The following is a 19,355-nucleotide window of genomic DNA, read 5'->3' on the forward strand; positions in this document are numbered from 1 at the left end:
AAGAGTGGCACCACAATTCCGGATCCTCATAACTCTTACTGCCACTGGTCCCTGCCTGCTTCATTCATCCAGCAGTCAGAAAGTTTAATTCAGTGCTGCAAGTATTTGAGTACTTTCTGCTTGCAAAACACCACACCAGGGAGTTCAGAGACATAGGTGGCATAGTCCCTGTCCTGGTTGAGTTTCCGTTCTCTTGCAGGAATAAGATGGGTACACAAGTAACCATGGCACAAGGCTGTGGAGCTCCAAGGTGGAAGAGAAGGATAGCCAGGTGGGGATCCCAGTGAGCTAACTAAAGTATAGGCCTTTTCAGTTTCTGATATTTATTGTCAGGGTTATTTTATTAAAAGAAGCCTTACTATTTTTAATTACTAGTAATTTTTAACACATCACATATTTTAAATAGGAAACGAAATGACAAAATAGAATTACTGGTGGGTTGTATTGCCGAACTTTCAGAAATTGAGGAGAACATGCTACTTAGACATGGAGAAAACGACTTCAGTGTCATGTATTCCACAAGGAAAAACTGTGCTCAACTCTGGCTGGGTCCTGCTGCATTTATAAACCATGGTAAGCTGTATTTCCAAGGTGTTGGCGCTAGTGTTGGGCGTTCTTGCTAACGGCTAGAATGGCCTCGTCAACCTCAGTCAAATCTTTATCTTCCTTTAAAGGAGAATTTGAAATAGAAATTTTTCCACAAACTTATTAAAATAAATGTATATTCCTTTAGTTGAACTTGAGATCTAAACTCCTGTCAAAAGTTGTAAAGTTATATGGAAAGCTTATTTCAGATTTCTGTAATTGTTCGTGTTTCTGATCTTATCAACAGTTAATTGACTTTATCTTTTGGACATTTTTCAGATTGCAGACCTAATTGTAAGGTAAGCATTAAAAAAAATTTCTTCAAGTATTTTGTTTTTGCTTCAGGTGTGAGTTTCTTACTGAGTTACTTTTATTTTAGTTTGTGTCAACTGGTCGAGATACAGCATGTGTGAAGGCTCTGAGAGATATTGAACCTGGAGAAGAAATTTCTTGTTATTATGGAGATGGGTTCTTTGGAGAAAATAATGAGTTCTGCGAGTGTTACACTTGCGAAAGGTAAAGTGTTAAGTAAAATGTTCAGCCTCAACATTTTTTGTTAACCTGATTTTGGGGATTAAACTCACATCTCTTCATTGTTTAAATGCAGAGATAGTCTTTATGTTCTTTAGCATAGCAGCCGGTGCAATGTATGTGAACACAGTCAAATGCTGCACAACTATTTAGGGACACTGGAATGTCCTTAAATAAATTTTAAATTGCCCTTTAAAATCTTAATATTACCAGCTAAGAGTGGGCCAGAAAACAGCTGTGCTTAAGGAGAGAATGGCTAATAGCTCCCACACATCACACACGCAGTGCCAGAATGGGGCTGCCCCTTTCATAATGTCAAGTGGAGTTCCCCACTGATAGCCATCTTGCATATTATCAAGCTGTGTCTTCTGGAATTTTAGTTTTACAGTTCTTAAGATTTGTTACCTGCTATCAGTCATTCAATAAGGAGCCTCTTTTTGTGTCTCATCCTCATCCAGAGTCCTGGAGTCTTTACAGAAATCCCCCACATCTGCATTGGCAGGACCAGCAGTTCATATTGCTCATCATAGTGACTTCTGTACATGAGAGCACCATGAAGGGAGCGCCACAGGCTCAGGCAGGCAAGGGCTGCAGGAAGAGTCCCCTCAAAGGTAGTGCAGACCACACAGGCCACAGAGAAGGAAACCTGAAGTCCATTTTGCACAGCTTGCACTGTGCCAGGCACTTGACTCACCTCACTTTGTTCAGTTCTCAGAGGTATTCATGAAAGAGCTAGGAGGTGCCCACATTGCAAGTACCAAAACATAAGTATCAGACCCCAGTCAGCCTAACTTCAGAGTCCTCATTCTTTCTACTTCATACTGCTTTTGGAGATACGATCAAAGTTATTAGTGTCACCTCTCCCACTTTAAAACACCTACAAATAGCCAGCCTAGAGGTTGCAGTGGGCAGATACCCCAGTCACCATTTCCCTCCTTTCTGGATAGCCAGGGATTTCCATCTGTTTAGTGAGAGAGGATGGAGTCATAAAGTCACAGTGCGACCGTAGCCATCTCTCTCCCAGCGTTGAGTGGGCTCCTTACCATAAAGGTGTGGCAGAAAACCAGTTCCTAGTGCTGCTGAATTTTTGCCAGGGCAGAGGGACATAAAATTTACTTTTTTCTACATAAAAATTATTCACATTGGTTAGATCTTTGACCAGTCCACAGCATACCCTTTAATCTATAAAGTAGTTTAATTATAGTTCAATAATGCTTCAAAATCATTTTGTAGAGGAAACATAGTATAACAGTTAAGTGCCTGTCATCTGAAATCAGACTGCCTGGGTTGGAATCCTGCAACTCTGCATTTCATTAGCTATGTGATGTGTAAGGCAAGTCATTTAGCTGCTTTGTGCCTTAATTTCCCCATCTGTAAAATGGGGATAACATCAGAACCTATTTTGTAGGGTTGATATGAAGATTAAATTTGTTATTTCCTATAAAGCATGTAGAATAGCACACAGTTAATACATACATGTTAACTATAATTATTGGTTTCTGGTTATTTTCCCATTAGAATATAAGCTCCATGAAGGCAGGGGCTTGTATCTGTTTCATTTTCTGCTATATCCCCAGAATACAGAACAGTACCCTGGCGCATAGTAAGTCCTTGATAAATATTTGGTAAACAAATGAATAGAGTAAATATGATGAAGTTTTTGGAGGCGGTCCTGAAAACACCTAACCACATACTCAGGATTCCAAACCAACACTGAAACAGCTCTTTCCCTGGTTTAGAACTGCAGGTATAGCCATTTTCATTGAGCGGTTTAGTTCTCTTTCGTGAGCCTTTTTTTTCTCACTGGTGAAAATGAGGATAATCTCACCTACTCCACAGGGTTAGTGTGAGAAATAGAAACATGTGGAAGTCCTTTTTAAATGGAACAGAATAGTGGCCATGGCTATTGTCAGACTGTTTGAGCAGTTTGATTTCAAGATTGGCTGCATATATTCTTGAAATTCTCAAGCCTGTAATCCCAGCACTTTGGGAGGCCGAGACAGGCGGATCACGAGGTCAGGAGATCGAGACCATCCTGGCTAACACGGTGAAACCTCATCTTTACTAAAAAATACAAAAAACTAGCCGGGCGAGGTGGCGGGCGCCTGTAGTCCCGGCTACTCGGGAGGCTGAGGCAGGAGAATGGTGTAAACCTGGGAGGCGGAGCTTGCAGTGAGCTGAGATCCGGTCACTGCACTCCAGCCTGGGTGACAGACCAAGACTCCATCTCAAAAAAAAGAAAAAAAGAAATTCTCAGAAACACCAAATTATTTCTGCCTTTATAGAAATTAGCTGGGAAGATGCATCTAGGAGCTCATTCCCTCATTCATTACATATTAACGGAGCAGTTACTTAATGTTAGGCCAGGTACGTGCGGGATAAACAAGACCAGCACAGTGCCAGCTGTCAGGTCAGTTCAGTGAAGGGGACACACACTGTGCTGAGAGCCAGAGGGTAAAAGGAAGAGGCTCTCTGAAGAAGCGAGAATGGATGGAGTGGATGGAGTCGTGTGCAGACACTGAGTTGCGCTAGACTCTCCAGGATACGTTTGAAGCATGTTTCTGTGCTACGCTGTACTGACAATAGTAGTTGTAGTATGTTCACAAGTACTGCACATTGTACTCTAGAAAATTTAAAGCAAAAGCCACACACATGTGGTTCACGCCTATAATCCCAGCACTTTGGGAGGCCGAGGCAGGTGGATTACCTGAGGTCAGGAGTTTGAGACCAGCCTGGCCAACATGGCAAAACCCCATCTCTACTAAAAATACAAAAATTAGCCAGGCCTGGTGGTGCACACCTGTAATTCCAGCTACTCAGGAGGCTAAGGCAGGAGAATTGCTTGAACCCTGGAGGCAGGGGTTACAGTGAGCCAAGATCGTACCACTGCACTCCAGCCTGGCCGACACAGGAAGACTGTGTCGCAGGAAAAAAAAGAACAAAAATTCTGATAACAAAAAGCTCCTAATAAGCTTATAAGAAAAAGACAGTCAAATAGGAAAAAAGGTAAAGGAGAAAGAGATGCAGAGATGCTTCACAGGAAAAAAAATGACCATAAACAAGGAGATTAAAACAAGGTTAGGTACTCATTTTCACTCATCACTTTGGCAAAAAAAAAAAAAATTTTTTTTTAGACGGAGTCTTGCTCTGTTGCCAGGCTGGAGTTTAGTGGTGCAATCTTGGCTCACTGCAACCTCCACCTTCCGGGTTCAAGCGATTCTTCTGCCTCAGCCTCCCGAGTAGCTGGGACTACAGGCGCCCGCCATCACGCCCAGCTAATTTTTTGTGTGTGTTTTTGGTAGAGACAGGGTTTCACCATGTTTGCCAGGATGGTCTCTTTATCTATTGACCTCGTGATCCACCCACCTCAGCCTCCCAAAGTGTTGGGATTACAGGTGTGAGCCACTGTGCCCGGCCCACTTTGGCAAAATTTAAGGAGTACAATGTACCATTGGTGAGGATATGGAGAAACAGGAACTCATACCATGCTAGTAGGACCATGATTTACTCTATTCCTTTGGCAAAGTAATTTGGCAATGTTTATTAAAGGGCTGGGTGTGGTGGCTCACGCCTGTAAATCCAACACTTTGGGAGATCCAGCTGGGAAGATCCCTTGAGCCCAGCAGTTGGAGACCAGCTTGAGCAACATAGCGAGGCCCCATCTCCACAAAAATATTTAAAAATTAGCTGCTGGTGGTGGTACACTCTTATGGTCCCAGATACTCGGGATGCTGAGGTGGGAGGACTGCTGGAGCCTGGGAGGTTGACGCTGCATTGAGCTATGATCATGCCACTGCATTCCAGCCTGCACGGTAGAGTGAGACCCTGTCTCGAAAAAAAAAAAGGAAAAGAAATTTTCCAAGGTCCGGTAGTTTCTCATAGGCTATTAACGATTGATAATACTCATAACAAGTTGTTTTATTATTTTAAGTATAGATTTAAAGTTAATTTTATAATATAGATGCTTAATTTCCTTTGTGAGTTCAAGTCTTGGGTTTCCAGTGGTGATTAAGGCCTCAGCAGCTCATCACATCTGTTAACCTGTAGCCAAGTACCCTCAGCAGTTAAGCTTACTATAAGAAAGTGTGTTCTGTTTGTTTAACCTGTGCTATTTTCTCTTTCAGACGGGGAACTGGTGCTTTTAAATCCAGAGTGGGACTGCCTGCGCCTGCTCCTGTTATCAATAGCAAATATGGACTCAGAGAAACAGATAAACGTTTAAATAGGCTTAAAAAGTTAGGTGACAGCAGCAAAAATTCAGACAGTCAATCTGTCAGCTCTAACACTGATGCAGATACCACTCAGGAAAAAAACAATGCAAGTAAGTAAGGGAGATTTGATAAGCATATCTTTTAAAAGTATTTTCACACAATTTGCTTTATAAAGTGTGCTTCAGTAGTTTTAAACTTTTAAATACTGAGAGAGACTGGGACTTGTGAGCTTTGGCAGCACTTCAAGGCTCTAGACATGATTTGAGTACAGAGGCACAGTCTGGTATCCCACCTCCAACTTCAGTACCGTCCTCTAGACTATTTTTCTTGAATACCTTGGTAACTGGATATGAGTTCTTCGTCATATGTTCCAAGGTCATCATATGTTTTAAACATTTTCAAGGTGTTAGAGACTGTGATGATGTCGCTAGGTCCTGCAAGAAGACAAAAGGACTGAGTAGAATTACTAGGCTCTGTACATTCCAGTACCTAGCCAGTTTGTTAGAAAAGATGATGGACTTGGGGAATTCATAGCTTCTGGCCTCAAGGCTTCCACCTTTTCATTGCTTGCTGACCTTTTTCAAAACAAACTGACTCAGTTCAACAGACCACCAGTACCAGACTCAGAATTGTGATAGAGGAGCATTTTGAACAGTGCCGTATTGTGACATGCTGTATTGGCTACTCCAGAAAGTAGGAGTAAAGATGGAAAGGAGAAAGAAGCAACCTCTGAGATTCCAGTGGTGTGTGGGGGCAAGATCTGATGGAAACTGAAAAAGAGAACGAAGACTAAACAAAGAGAAAGGAAAGAGAAGAAACCCTAAATGGGCAAAGGAAAGCACATCCTGTTTGTGGAGCTTTGAAATATTGGAACCATTCTAATTGCTCCTGTTTTTCTGGGTACCATCAGTTTTCTGTAGTTGCCACTAAAGCAGTAGACTCTTGAGTCTGACTTGTCTCTGAGAGAGACAGAAGTTAGAAAGTTTTGACTTGGTGATTCCGAAAGTATGCCTTTGTTGGCACTTAAATGTCCAGTGAGACTTCTTGGCACCTTAGAGCCCTCTGAGATACTGATTATTTTAGGTTCTTCTCCCTACTTTCAGATGTTCTCAGCCCAACACTGGGTGCTCTCTTCCACTACAGAGAATCCTGAAGAAAAGGGAAGGTGTTTCCCATGATGGTGAATGTCACTACCATGAATTCCTGAATCTACCTGCTGCTGGGAGTCAGAGTCCAAGCATAACCCGTGTAGCGTAAAAGCAGTGCTGTAGCCCTAATCCAGTCTTTTTCGTTAATGTCCAAAGTGAACAAGAGTTAGTCAATCATTAACTGTTGACTGTTGATTCTCATAATAAATGCAGCATAACGAACATTTGTTTTCTGAGTCTGGTTCCTTGGTGAAACTGGAGACTTGTGAAGCCCATTTTATCAATGCAGACATAAAAACACTTAAAAAGCCAGGCATGGTGGCACACCTGTAGTCCCAGCTACATGGGAGGCTGAGGTGGGAGGATCACTTGAGCCCAGGAGTTTGAGACCAGCTTGGGCAACATAGTAAGACCTGTGTCTTTTTTTTTTTTTTTTTTTTTGAGACGGAGTCTCTGTCCCCAGGCTGAAGTGCAGTGGCATACTCTAGGCCCACTGCAGCCTCAGCCCCCACCTCCCAGGTTCAAGCGATTCTCCTGCCTCAGCCTCCCGAGCAGCTGGGATTACAGGCATGTGCCACTGCATCCAGCTAATTTTTGTATTTTTAGTAGAGACAGGGTTTCACCATGTTGTCCAGGATGGTCTCAATCTCCTGACCTTAGGTGATCCGCCTTGCCTCGGCCTCCCAAAGTGCTGGGATTACAGGTGTGAGCCACTGCATCTGGCCAGAGACCTGTGATTTTTAAACAAAAACACTTAGGTTCGTGCTGCCGTCTGTATGTGGAGACAGCCACAGAGTTGCCCATGTTGAATGGCTGTGTGATGTAGGTGTTTTATGCTTAAGTAGTAACTTTATTACTAGTGTATAAGCTACTGAACTCAATATACTACTTAGTTTAAAAGATAAGAATACAGATAATTTTTGGAAGATGTTGGGTATACTAATTAACCACTTATTAATATTTATTAAACCAATTAATATTTGGGAATATATATTAATAAACTAAATACTTATTGAAATCCTGCTAGTTCTTGAAGACATACAAAGATGTTTGAGATGGGCCGTTTCCTCAGGGAGCTTATGCCTTAGCTCCAGCAGAAGAAAGGTGCACAAGTTAGCAGAACAGACTGGAGGCACAGGCTTTCAAGTTTGGAGGGATGGAATAATTGCTTTAAGCTGGAGTCTCAGCCTTACAGAAGAAAGGTGCACATTTTGCAGTGACTGCTGGTATTGGGGTGCTTGCCTTCTTCCAATTCCCTTTCCACAGCATGATTGGAGCAATCCAGGGGTCAGTGTGACTAACTCTGAGGTCATGGGAAGAGTGGATAGGCATGGCTCAGTGCTCTTTTTGAAGGAGCTCGAGGCTTTAGTTGTCTCTGAGACCATTGTATGTTATGTTCACATAGGGTTTCTTGAGTTCTTACATGTGTTCTCTTAGGCTGTATTTATTTTGGTGTTTGTCTCAGCCATCCACTCCACCTGTCTGAAAGAAAGGTCTGGAAGCCACAGCCTGCCAGAAAGCCAGCACTGCCAGGCCCTCCTCCCAGGGTGGTGGATGCACATGCTGTGCGTGTTTGTGGAGTGCTTTTTCTGTGTGGCTGCTGGTCTTTATCCTGTGGTTCGTTTAGAATTTAGCAGCTGATAGAGGAACTGCTTTCTTTGAACACATGTATAAAGAAATGTTTTGAGTAGTTGGAAGAAAATTTTCTTCCATACAGGTGCTTTTTTGGAAAGTACCTTGAGAGCTACAGTGTGACTCTGCTTTAGCATACAGAAGTAGAGACAACAAGGAATCCGTTTTCACAAATCCAGTCCCCACGTCTGAATTATAATGCCAGGACTGGAGGAGTCTGGTTTTTCAGGCCTCATGCCTCGCTGACTGGTGTGCCCCCTCTGAAGTTAGTGCTGTGATAGGGAATGTGAGACCAGAGAGAAGCTCGCGAGCAGTCTGTGGAGATGCAGACACGGGTCTCTGCATGTGCCACAAGTCAGGACAAGCCCCGGAAGAATCAGCCAGAGGGAGAAGTTGATCTTAACTATGGAGCACCTGTCCTAGATGCAGAGGCTGGGGCGCTGCTTCTCACTCTTGCCCTGTCACTGATGTCATCAGTTGATCTGAACACTGTTTTCTGCTGAGCCTTCGGGCTGCTTCCGAGTTCTAACCCCCTGTTCCAGGTAGCCATTGGCAGTCTATGCTGGTCACGTCAGATGAAAGCTGCTTGTGCCGAGTAAACCCCTTGAGACCGAGGTCTTTAAAGTCCTGTCAGAGGCTTTCTGGATCCTCAAGTTCTGGAGATGCTCGACTGTGGCCCTTGTATTATCTTAGTTCACGCTGATGGTGCGCATTTCCAGTGCAGCCTGAGTACTCAGGAAGGCTTTGGTGTCGTTCACAACTCTTTTGTCTGGCTGGAAGTCTTGTGCCACCCTGCCTTATGATTTTGAGGATACCCTGAAGTGACCGTAACAGCCATGCAGTTGGGCCTTTACCCATAAGTTGAGGCCAACACCATGATTCTTCTGTAGTATGCCTTACAGGCAGCATAAGAGTCATTTTAATGCTCAGGAAGCCTAACAAGTCCCATCTCTTCTGTTCACCAGATGGATGACCTTAGGCACAGTAGTCCACATGAGCTTGGTTTTCACGTAGCTTTAATCGCATTTCCTTCCAAAGGCATTTATTAGGATGAGTGTGGCCATTTTGCACAGTACCTAGCATGTAGTAATTGCTGAAAAGAATGTGTACCCCCACCTAAAATTACTGTCCAGGTCCATGCATTTGAGATTTGTCCCAGCCACTAGGGGAAGAGTCATACAAGGCATGTAAGTGCCAGAGCAAGCTCAAACACAGGCGCTTACCCCACTTAGGTCCTAGTCCTTGGTTTCTTGATGGACTTTTAAAAATCATTGACTTTTAATTTGTCATTGTGACCACTGTCTTCCTCCTTTAGCCTTCACTGTCTGAAATTCTCAACCCCTGCCAGGACAGTGCAGCTTCTTTGGACATTGAAGGACTCTTGTCACTCTACTGGACCCTCGTCTTTGTCACATTTCTCATATTCTTTGCCTTTTTTTTTCTTTTGATTTGACGAGCATACCATTTGACAGGGCTTTTGATGAGAAAATGCTCTTTGAAAAAATTTAGAGTACATTGGTAACATGTAAGTGAAATCTCTGTGTTAATACAATACATAGCATCAAATACATACCCATTTTGTGCTCAAAAATGGAGCGTTTATGTTAGTTTAGACACAAACCCATAAAAGTGCTTTGGTTTTCTGTTGTCAACAATGAATGTCTTGGAAGGAGGGATGGGATGGGGAGAGCTGAATTCAGAATCACCGTAAAATGGGAGTCATCCAAAGCGTAAAAATAAGTACCAAGGAAGGAGCTTCTTGGGTGCTGAGAAGACATAGGAAAGGCATTGCAGAGAAAGTCCCCAGAGGCTCCCTGAGAGAGTTGTTGCCTAAGCTGAGTCTTACAGGGGGATGAGAAGTTGGCCAAGTGAAGCATATTCAAAGCAGAGGGCCTTTCAGACAGCTCTATAGACAGAGGGGAGTTTGAGTCAAGGCTTTTCTTCATGACGAGTACAGGCAAAGAAGAAAGATGTGAGCACAGGTTAAAATTTTAGACTTCATTCTTAGGACATTAGGTTGCTGAAAGGTTTAAAACCCAGAAGCTGCATGATACACTAGGAAAGTCATCCTGGCTATGTGGTGGTAAACGGATTGTTGGGAAAACAATAGGAAAAACAAAACTGCCATAGTTCAATGCAGGAGGCTGTGGTGTTCCAGACAGGGAAGAGTAGACAGGTTGCAGTGACACTGCAGGGGTGGACTCCGCGGCACATGGTGATTGGCTTGGTGAGGCAGTCAAGGAGAGCAGGAGTCAAGGAGGGCCTTCAGCTTTCTGCTTTGGCAGCTGGGCGTGTGGTGGTGGTATTGGCCAAGATGGAGACCTCAAAAGGGGACGTCGTCAGGAGACTTGATGGTGAGTTCCATTTAGGGGCTTAGAGACAGTCGGTATTTGGTGACCTGGGTCTGCAGTTTAGGAGACAGTCTGGCTAGAGTTTGGGAACTGTCAGCCTGTAAGTGGTAATAGCCATGGGAGAATGGGTGCTTATCACCTGGGGTCTAGGACTGCACAGACCTGAAGAGTAACAGTCTAGGGGGCCGATGAAGGAGGGGTGCCAGGGATGGAGAAGGAAAACCAGGAGAGTGCGCTCTTTGACAGCCAAGAGAAGAAAAGTTTTCTCAAGAAAAAGTGGTTATCAGTGTCACATTCAGAGAAATGAAGAAAGGGAAGGGCTGAAGAGTGTGTGCTGCATTTGACGACAAGGAGTTGTCGGATCACCAAAGGCTGTCTCATTGGAGGAGCAGGCTGGACCCAGACGGCGGGGATTGCTGTGGAGAATGGGACATGGATGTGATTGTTGTGTAAGGGTGCTTGCAGGTGCATCATGAGAGTGGAATGGAAAGAGGAGAAATAAAAGGTTGGAAGCCACTAAGATTGATCATAAATTGGTCCTTGCAGAGGCATAGAATGAGCAAAGGATCATCGTAGCCACATCTGAGAAAGCCAAGTGAAGGGAAGCAAGCAGTGCGGTCCTTTCTTCACTAGTGTGTCTTTATGTTGGCAGCACGTCCACTCAGTCCACCTTGTAGGCAAGCCTCGTAAGCATAAAGAAACCCTTTAGCCAAAGAGTTCCCTATTTTTTCTTATTTTCTAAATTTCTTATTTTAAAAAAAAGTATTTGCTACCACATAGTTCTGTATAGTTCCAGTGGATAATAAATCACTTGTTCTCAAATTGAATCATATTCAAACTTCACCACTACTGCTGTTCTAAAAATAGGGCACCACCTTGGTAGCAGCCCACGTGTGTAAGTATGTTTTTGGTTCAAACCGTGAATCTCCTTGCTGTGCGTTCTGGTTTATGTACCCCGAAGCCACTTACGAGTCAGTCTGTATGTGCAGGACCTTCTTTGTTTTTGTTCTTGTTTTTCTGAGGTGAAGTTTCACTCTTACCTCCCAGGCTGGAGTACAATGGCTAGATTTTGGCTGACTGCAACCTCCACCTCCCAGGTTCTAGTGGTTCTCCTGCCTCAGCCTTCCCAGTAGCTGGGATTACAGGCACATGCCACCATGCCTGACTTATTTTTATATTTTTAGTAGAGACCAGGTTGGTCTCGAACTCCTGACCTCAGGTACAGAGCCTTCTATTCTTGGTGGTTTGATAATTTTTGGAATGCTTGTGATGCATTCTTGCTCCTCTCAATAAAAACTGAACTTAGGGTAACTTACTTGCTTAGCTGGGCAGAATGGCAGTTTCCCTGGCAAACTGAGGCATGTAGAAAGCGACAGAGACTTTCTCTGCAGGATCCTGGTCCTCACTTGGGTGGGCAGTGTGCTGAGCTTACCTGTATTTTATTGTTTTTATTCTCCCTGTTCTGGTGAGAGGTGGTGATGATTCGTTTTGTTATCTTGGCTTCTCTAGCAAATCTGTAAATGGAGTGTTTTGATTAGGAAGAAGTTTTTCAACTGGACATGCAGGAACTAGGTAATTGAGACACTGACTTGTATAAACTTCTATAAATAATAGTCCAGCATGTCAATACAGAGGAAAAATGAACATAGCAGAAAGTCAGTGGCAAGGTCAGACACACTACAGGAGCAGCTTAAGCTTGAGTCACATATGAAGCCTTTTGAGAAGCCATTCAACTTTATTCCTTATATTGACAGCACATCTACTCAATCCACCTTGTAGGCAAGACTTGTAAGCATAAAGAAATTCTGTAGTGAAAGAATTATCTAAATATCCTTATGTTTTAAAAAATATTTTCTACCGGCCGGGTGCGGTGGCTCAAGCCTGTAATCCCAGCACTTTGGGAGGCCGAGACGGGCGGATCACGAGGTCAGGAGATCGAGACCATCTTGGCTAACCCGGTGAAACCCCGTCTCTACTAAAAAATACAAAAAAAACTAGCCGGGCGAGGTGGCGGGCGCCTGTAGTCCCAGCTACTCAGGAGGCTGAGGCCGGAGAATGGCGTAAACCCGGGAGGCGGAGCTTGCAGTGAGCTGAGATCTGGCCACTGCACTCCAGCCTGGGCGACAGAGCGAGACTCCGTCTCAAAAAATATATATATATATATATATTTTCTACCTAGTAGTTCTGTATAATTCCAGTGGATAAGAATACACTCATTCTCAAATTGAAACATGTTCATCACTACTCAGGTTGTGATTACCATTAGGGTCAGTTGTAACCCTTTTCTGTCCTGGCCATGGAGGAAAGAAGTTGGATCTCCCTTTGTCCTGAGAGTGTACAATTCTGGCAGCGTGCATCTTCCTTCACTGTGATTGTTGGCACTGGGCAGTCACCGAAGGGACGGGGCCAAGTAAGCTTTGCAGCTCTTCTAAGTTGACAGCCCACTGGTTGCCTCTTCTGGTCCTCACGGAGTTGAAGGGGACAATTTAGAATAGTGCATTTCTTTTTTGATAGTGATTGGACTTTTCAGAGTGATAATATGTGGTTCTTAAGATCTAAGATCTGTTTTTCTTGTTTGAAACCATTACAATAGTATTTGTTCCTTAGAGCCCATGAGTATTATATTTCTATTCTATGTTAATGGCCAAGTGCTGTACTTCCTTTGGGTTAATGAGTAATGGATTTTAGAAACATTTTAAATGACTAAGGAGAATCTGTGAAAGGAAAAAACAATGTTAACTTTCTTTCAAATCTTTTATGTGGGAAACTCCTAAATCAGGAGAAGAAAGCCTTTGTTTGGGCCAGTGTCATGACAGATTAAGAAGCTTAGAGTGGAATCTAGGTCCTTGCTGTGCTAAAAGCTCCTTAACCATACAACTGCTTACCTCGAAAATGAATAAATGCCCCATAAATTAGAAAAGAACTTCAAAGAGAAGCAGTGCAGGGAATGCAGGTGCGCCGGCAGAATCTGCAGCAGGAGCCGTGTTGGCGTTTGTGTAATCTAAACGCGCTGTAGCTAATAGCCTGGGTTTGGGCATTCTTTTCTTGAACTCTGGTGTTACCAAGGCTGTTTTTCACCTTTTTCTCTTTAACCTTACAGCTTCTAACCGAAAATCTTCAGTTGGTGTAAAAAAGAATAGCAAGAGCAGAACGTTAACGAGGCAATCTATGTCAAGAATTCCAGCTTCTTCCAACTCTACCTCATCTAAGCTAACTCATATAAATAATTCCAGGGTACCAAAGAAACTGAAGAAGCCTGCAAAGCCTTTACTTTCAAAGATAAAATTGAGAAATCATTGCAAGCGGCTGGAGCAAAAGAATGCTTCAAGAAAACTCGAAATGGGAAACTTAGTACTGAAAGAGCCTAAAGTAGTTCTATATAAAAATTTGCCCATTAAAAAAGATAAGGAGCCAGAGGGACCAGCCCAAGCCGCAGTTGCCAGCGGGTGCTTGACTAGACATGCGGCGAGAGAACACAGACAGAATCCTGTGAGAGGTGCTCATTCGCAGGGGGAGAGCTCGCCCTGCACCTACATAACCCGGCGGTCAGTGAGGACAAGAACAAATCTGAAGGAGGCCTCTGACATCAAGCTTGAACCAAATACGTTGGATGGCTATAAAAGCAGTGTGACGGAACCTTGCCCTGACAGTGGGGAACAGCCACAGCCAGCTCCCGTGGTGCAGGAGGAAGAACTGGCTCATGAGACTGCGCAAAAGGGGGAGGCTAAGTGTCATAAGAGTGACACAGGCATGTCCAAAAAGAAGTCACGACAAGGAAAACTTGTGAAACAGTTTGCGAAAATAGAGGAATCTACTCCAGTGCGTGATTCTCCTGGAAAAGACGATGCGGTACCAGATTTGATGGGGCCCCATTCTGACCAGGGCGAGCACAGTGGCACTGTGGGCATGCCTGTGAACTACACAGACTGTGCTCCTTCACCCGTCGGTTGTTCAGTTGTGACATCAGATAGCTTCAAAACAAAAGACAGCTTTAGAACTGCAAAAAGTAAAAAGAAGAGGCGAATCACAAGGTATGACGCACAGTTAATCCTAGAAAATAACTCTGGGATTCCCAAATTGACTCTTCGTAGGCGTCATGATAGCAGCAGCAAGACAAATGACCAAGAGAATGATGGAATGAATTCTTCAAAAATAAGCATCAAGTTAAGCAAAGACCATGACAACGATAACAATCTCTATGTAGCAAAGCTTAATAATGGATTTAACTCAGGATCAGGCAGTAGTTCTACAAAATTAAAAATCCAACTAAAACGAGATGAGGAAAATAGGGGGTCTTATACAGAAGGGCTTCATGAAAATGGGGTGTGCTGCAGTGATCCTCTTTCTCTCTTGGAGTCTCGAATGGAGGTGGATGACTATAGTCAATATGAGGAAGAAAGTACAGATGATTCCTCCTCTTCTGAGGGCGACGAAGAGGAGGATGACTATGATGATGACTTTGAAGACGATTTTATTCCTCTTCCTCCAGCTAAGCGATTGAGGTTAATAGTTGGAAAAGACTCTATAGATATTGACATTTCTTCAAGGAGAAGAGAAGATCAGTCTTTAAGGCTTAATGCCTAAGCTCTTGGTCTTCATTTGACCTGGGATAACTACTTTAAAGAAATTAAAAAATTCCAGTCAATTATTCCTCAACTGAAAGTTTAGTGGCAGCACTTCTATTGTCCCTTCACTTATCAGCATACTATTGTAGAAAGTGTACAGCGTACTGACTCAATTCTTAAGTCTGATTTGTGCAAATTTTTATCGTACTTTTTAAATAGCCTTCTTACGTGCAATTCTGAGTTAGAGGTAAAGCCCTGTTGTAAAATAAAGGCTCAAGCAAAATTGTACAGTGATAGCAACTTTCCACACAGGACGTTGAAAACAGTAATGTGGCTACACAGTTTTTTTTAACTGTAAGAGCATCAGCTGGCTCTTTAATATATGACTAAACAATAATTTAAAACAAATCATAGTAGCAGCATATTAAGGGTTTCTAGTATGCTAATATCACCAGCAATGATCTTTGGCTTTTTGATTTATTTGCTAGATGTTTCCCCCTTGGAGTTTTGTCAGTTTCACACTGTTTGCTGGCCCAGGTGTACTGTTTGTGGCCTTTGTTAATATCACAAACCATTGGTTGGGAGTCAGATTGGTTTCTTAAAAAAAAAAAAAAAAATACAATGACCTACGTGACAGCTCACTTTTCAGTACATTATGCGTACGAGGGTAGCAGTGTGTGGGATGAGTTTCGATACGGCGTATTTATTGCTTGTCATGTAAATTAAAAACCTTGTATTTAACTCTTTTCAATCCTTTTAGATAAAATTGTTCTTTGCAAGAATGATTGGTGCTTATTTTTTCAAAAATTTGCTGTGAACAACGTGATGACAACAAGCAACATTTATCTAATGAACTACAGCTATCTTAATTTGGTTCTTCAAGTTTTCTGTTGCACTTGTAAAATGCTACAAGGAATATTAAAAAAAAATCTATTCACTTTAACTTATAATAGTTTATGAAATAAAAACATGAGTCACAGCTTTTGTTCTGTGGTAACCTATAAAGTTTGTCTTTGAGATTCAATGTAAAGAACTGAAAACAATGTATATGTTGTAAATATTTGTGTGTTGTGAGAAATTTTTGTCATAAGAAATTAAAAGAACTTACCAGGAAGGTTTTTAAGTTTAGAAATATTCATGCCAATAAAATAGGAAATTATAAATATATAGTTTTAAGCACTGCATCAGTGGGAGTTCTTGGCTTATGTTAGTTTATTAAGAAAATATCAGATTTTTTTGACTATATTATCAGTTAAACAAAAAGGAGTCAGATTTAATTTGTTTTTTTGAAGCACTTTGAGAAATTAATTTTAATTAACTTAATGAGCAAATTTTTATTACTATTTTATATTCCATACCAGGTTCTTTTCATTTCTCTGGATTATTTTGCAAATCATTGGACAGAGAATTTGGGAATATAAATCTGTAACAGGTGTTTGACACCAGTAGGTCTCTCTTATTTCTGGGAAATGTGTACATGTACTTTCTGATATACAGTGTTCCTAAGTAAAAATCAATTTAGGGGATTTGTGTAGTGTCTATAGGAAAGTAGCCCATGTCTTAAAATATTAAAAGGAATCTGAAGGTAATGAAAAGTCCAGTGGAGAAAATCTCAATGCTTAATGTTACTACTAATTGATTCCTACTAGTTTCCAGGTTTGGGGGGATATTATTTAAATGAAGCTCCTTAAGACTATTAATTGCCCATAGGTTCCAAATAGAAATTAATAAGACTTATGAACATTTTTAGAAAGTAGATTGTTTTCTCCTGGTTCTCTAAGGAACTACTTCTGTAGTCTTACATAGTCTCATCCTTGTTTGTTGTGGTGCAGTCAAACTCCTCAGGCATTTGGAAAGCATGTGGTAGACCTCCTTCCACACTCCCCCACACCCCCCTTCGCTGCGTCTGGAGGTCTTCACCAATGAAGTAGGGCAGCCCACACAGCCTCTCAGGAGCACCTGTCCGAGGCACCCGGAGCACTTTTCAGAGCACATCCAGCCCTCATGGGGTCCCTGCATAGCAATGTGAACCCCTGCCACTGAGGACGATGAAGGTAGACCCTGTGTCTGGAGGTGCTGGAGGGCAGAGGGTCGCCTCTTCTATTCCCATCTTAGTTTGGGTTGTTTTTAAAAGAGGTTCAGAGACTAAACCTTAAACCTTATTTGAATACCAACAATAGCTATTTTGGGAATTTCAATCTTAAAAAGTGACAAAATGCATTTCCCATTTTTCTTCATTTTTAAGCTTAATTTTAGTAACTTATTTATGATGTTTTAATTTTATCATGGCCTCCTCTTTGGAGGCTGACCTTCCCATGGGTCTCAAAGCAGTGACATTTGGTAGTGGATCACTGCCTCTCAGGAGTCGGTATGCACAAGCACTCAGCAGCCACTGTTGATGCCTTCTAGGGAAACCTAATTTCCGTTGGTAAAGGTAGGGGCCTCAGAACTGTTCTGGATCTGCTGTAGAACTTCACCATGTGGAATGGTGACATCCACACACCGTTGACCAGTTTGGAAGAGGTTGCGTTCAATAAAACTCTTAGCTTGAGCTTATGCAATGATTGGTTAAGATTTTGGCATTGTAAGAATTAGGAGATGATCATAGAAATATATGTAAAGTATTCAATTTTCAATCATTTTCAAATTACTGTTATAAATTGTTTTTGCTGAGTTGTAATACTTTTGAGATACAATGTATTCCTTGTACTGAAAGAATGAAAAAGGACTTTTTCAGCATTTGAGGTAAGTTCTTTAACGTTTCATTAAAAACATTTTTTACAAATATTTTGTACATGCACTTGCAGTATTGAGGTTAATCATTTTAATAAATTCGGAAATTAAAACAATTTGGCCAGTGTGCACTGTATCTGGAAAAAAAAAATCAAAGTGGTGACTTTCTCCACAAAATTTTCATGTAAAACAGAACTTGTAAAATCAGTTTCTAAAGCTTTTCAATACCTGTGAGTGTTGAGTTCTCTGGGCCCTGGTCTCCTCTTGTGTCTGGTGCCACTCATTTTTAAGAGAAGAGAGGGTAAACATTCATTCTTCTTTTAGTAGGGACACTAAACTACATACCCTCCTAGTTCTTGAACCCAAGCAATGTTTGCCCTCAATATGGAGCAAAATAACATTGAAGGCTTTTGCAACCCAAATGCATTAATAGTTCCTGATTACTTGGAGGTTCTCCCCACCCCCCCTCACTGTATTGGTCAAGTTAGCATACCCAGAACTGGCCTGGATCCTTTTTTCTCCCATTTACTATTGAAAGGAAATATGACTGTACAAGAGGGAGGAAACCTGAATTTGCCCAACTCTGCAACCTCTGAGTATCCCTGAGCAAGCTGCTTAATCTCCACGTCTCTTTCCCAGCACCTAGCACCATTCTGTGTCAGAGGTCAGTGTGGACGCCTGGTCCCGTCATCAGTTAAGTTTCTGGTTGAGCTGCATTCACTCTTGAGGATAATCTGGGTGAGTGGTGCACACACTGGACTAGTCAAGTATTGATTATTGATTTTTCCTAATTGATTGAAGTATCCACCCAAACTTGGGTTCCCATTATGGAAAAAGGCTAAGCGTGGCATGTCTGTTAAGTACTTAGGAGTCTTATTCAGCATCTTGGGTTTTCTCTCTACTCTTCCAATAGCCAATGGCAGCTAACTTGCCTGGAACCCTTGTGTGACTCGTTTCACAAATGTCAGCTTTCTGTCACTGACCTGCAGCACCATCGCATACCCTGCTGCAGAACCCGGTCGCACCCAGAGCAGAATTCAAGCAAGTCACCAGCTCCAGGGCATCCCTGTGACTACGGCATGTGTGACCCTCGCTTGCAAAGGCAGGTGAGGTCTCCAGCCTTCTACTCCCTCCCCGATGTCCTAGAGCACATGGGCATTACTTGTGTTTGCTAATGAGAGAGCCCAGGGGAAAAGTGAATTTATTGATTTAGAGATGGAGTCTCACTCTCTCGCCCAGGCTGGAGTGCAGTGGCACAATCTTGACTCACTGCAACCTCCACCTCCCAGGTTCAAGCGGTTCTCCTGCCTCAGCCTCCCAAGCAGCTGGGACTGCAGGCGTCTGCCACCACGCTGGGTTAATTTTTGTATTTTTGGTAGAGATGGGGTTTCACCATGTTGGCCAGGCTGGTCTCGAACTCCTGACCTCAAGTGATCTGCCCGTCTCAGTCTCCCAAAGTGCTGGGATTACAGGCATGAGCCACCACACCTGGCTGAAAAGTGAATTTGGATTCTTCAGAAAGGGTACCAGGATTGCTAGGGGCAGGGTGTGTGAATGGCCAAGACTGGGAAAGGGAGTCGCTCACTAACACTGCCTCCA

The 19,355-nt window shown here is 42.6% G+C and overlaps 1 protein-coding gene and 1 long non-coding RNA gene across 17 annotated transcripts in view; one reads left to right on the forward strand and one right to left on the reverse strand.

Moving 5' to 3' along the window:
- KMT5B (lysine methyltransferase 5B) overlaps positions 1–17,872 on the forward strand; it is a 59,726-nt gene extending 41,854 nt beyond the window's left edge. For 14 of the 16 annotated variants that reach the window (XM_077960694.1, XM_077960695.1, XM_028832661.2 and 11 more), the window contains 5 exons: positions 407–573; positions 865–884; positions 965–1,101; positions 5,241–5,437; positions 13,559–17,872. In XM_077960694.1, the coding sequence (XP_077816820.1) occupies positions 407–573; positions 865–884; positions 965–1,101; positions 5,241–5,437; positions 13,559–15,042 (2,005 nt within the window). In that variant the 3' untranslated portion in view covers positions 15,043–17,872. 16 annotated transcript variants of the gene reach the window in all.
- On the reverse strand, positions 5,738–7,191 carry LOC144334085 (uncharacterized). The gene is made up of 2 exons (XR_013403498.1): positions 7,054–7,191; positions 5,738–6,802 (listed from the first exon to the last, which is right to left on the reverse strand). It is a non-coding gene; the product is annotated as an uncharacterized LOC144334085 (long non-coding RNA).
- Positions 17,873–19,355: the final 1,483 nt, after the last annotated feature.

Source organism: Macaca mulatta, chromosome 14 (genome assembly GCF_049350105.2).
Source record: "Macaca mulatta isolate MMU2019108-1 chromosome 14, T2T-MMU8v2.0, whole genome shotgun sequence".
Lineage (NCBI taxonomy): Eukaryota > Metazoa > Chordata > Mammalia > Primates > Cercopithecidae > Macaca > Macaca mulatta.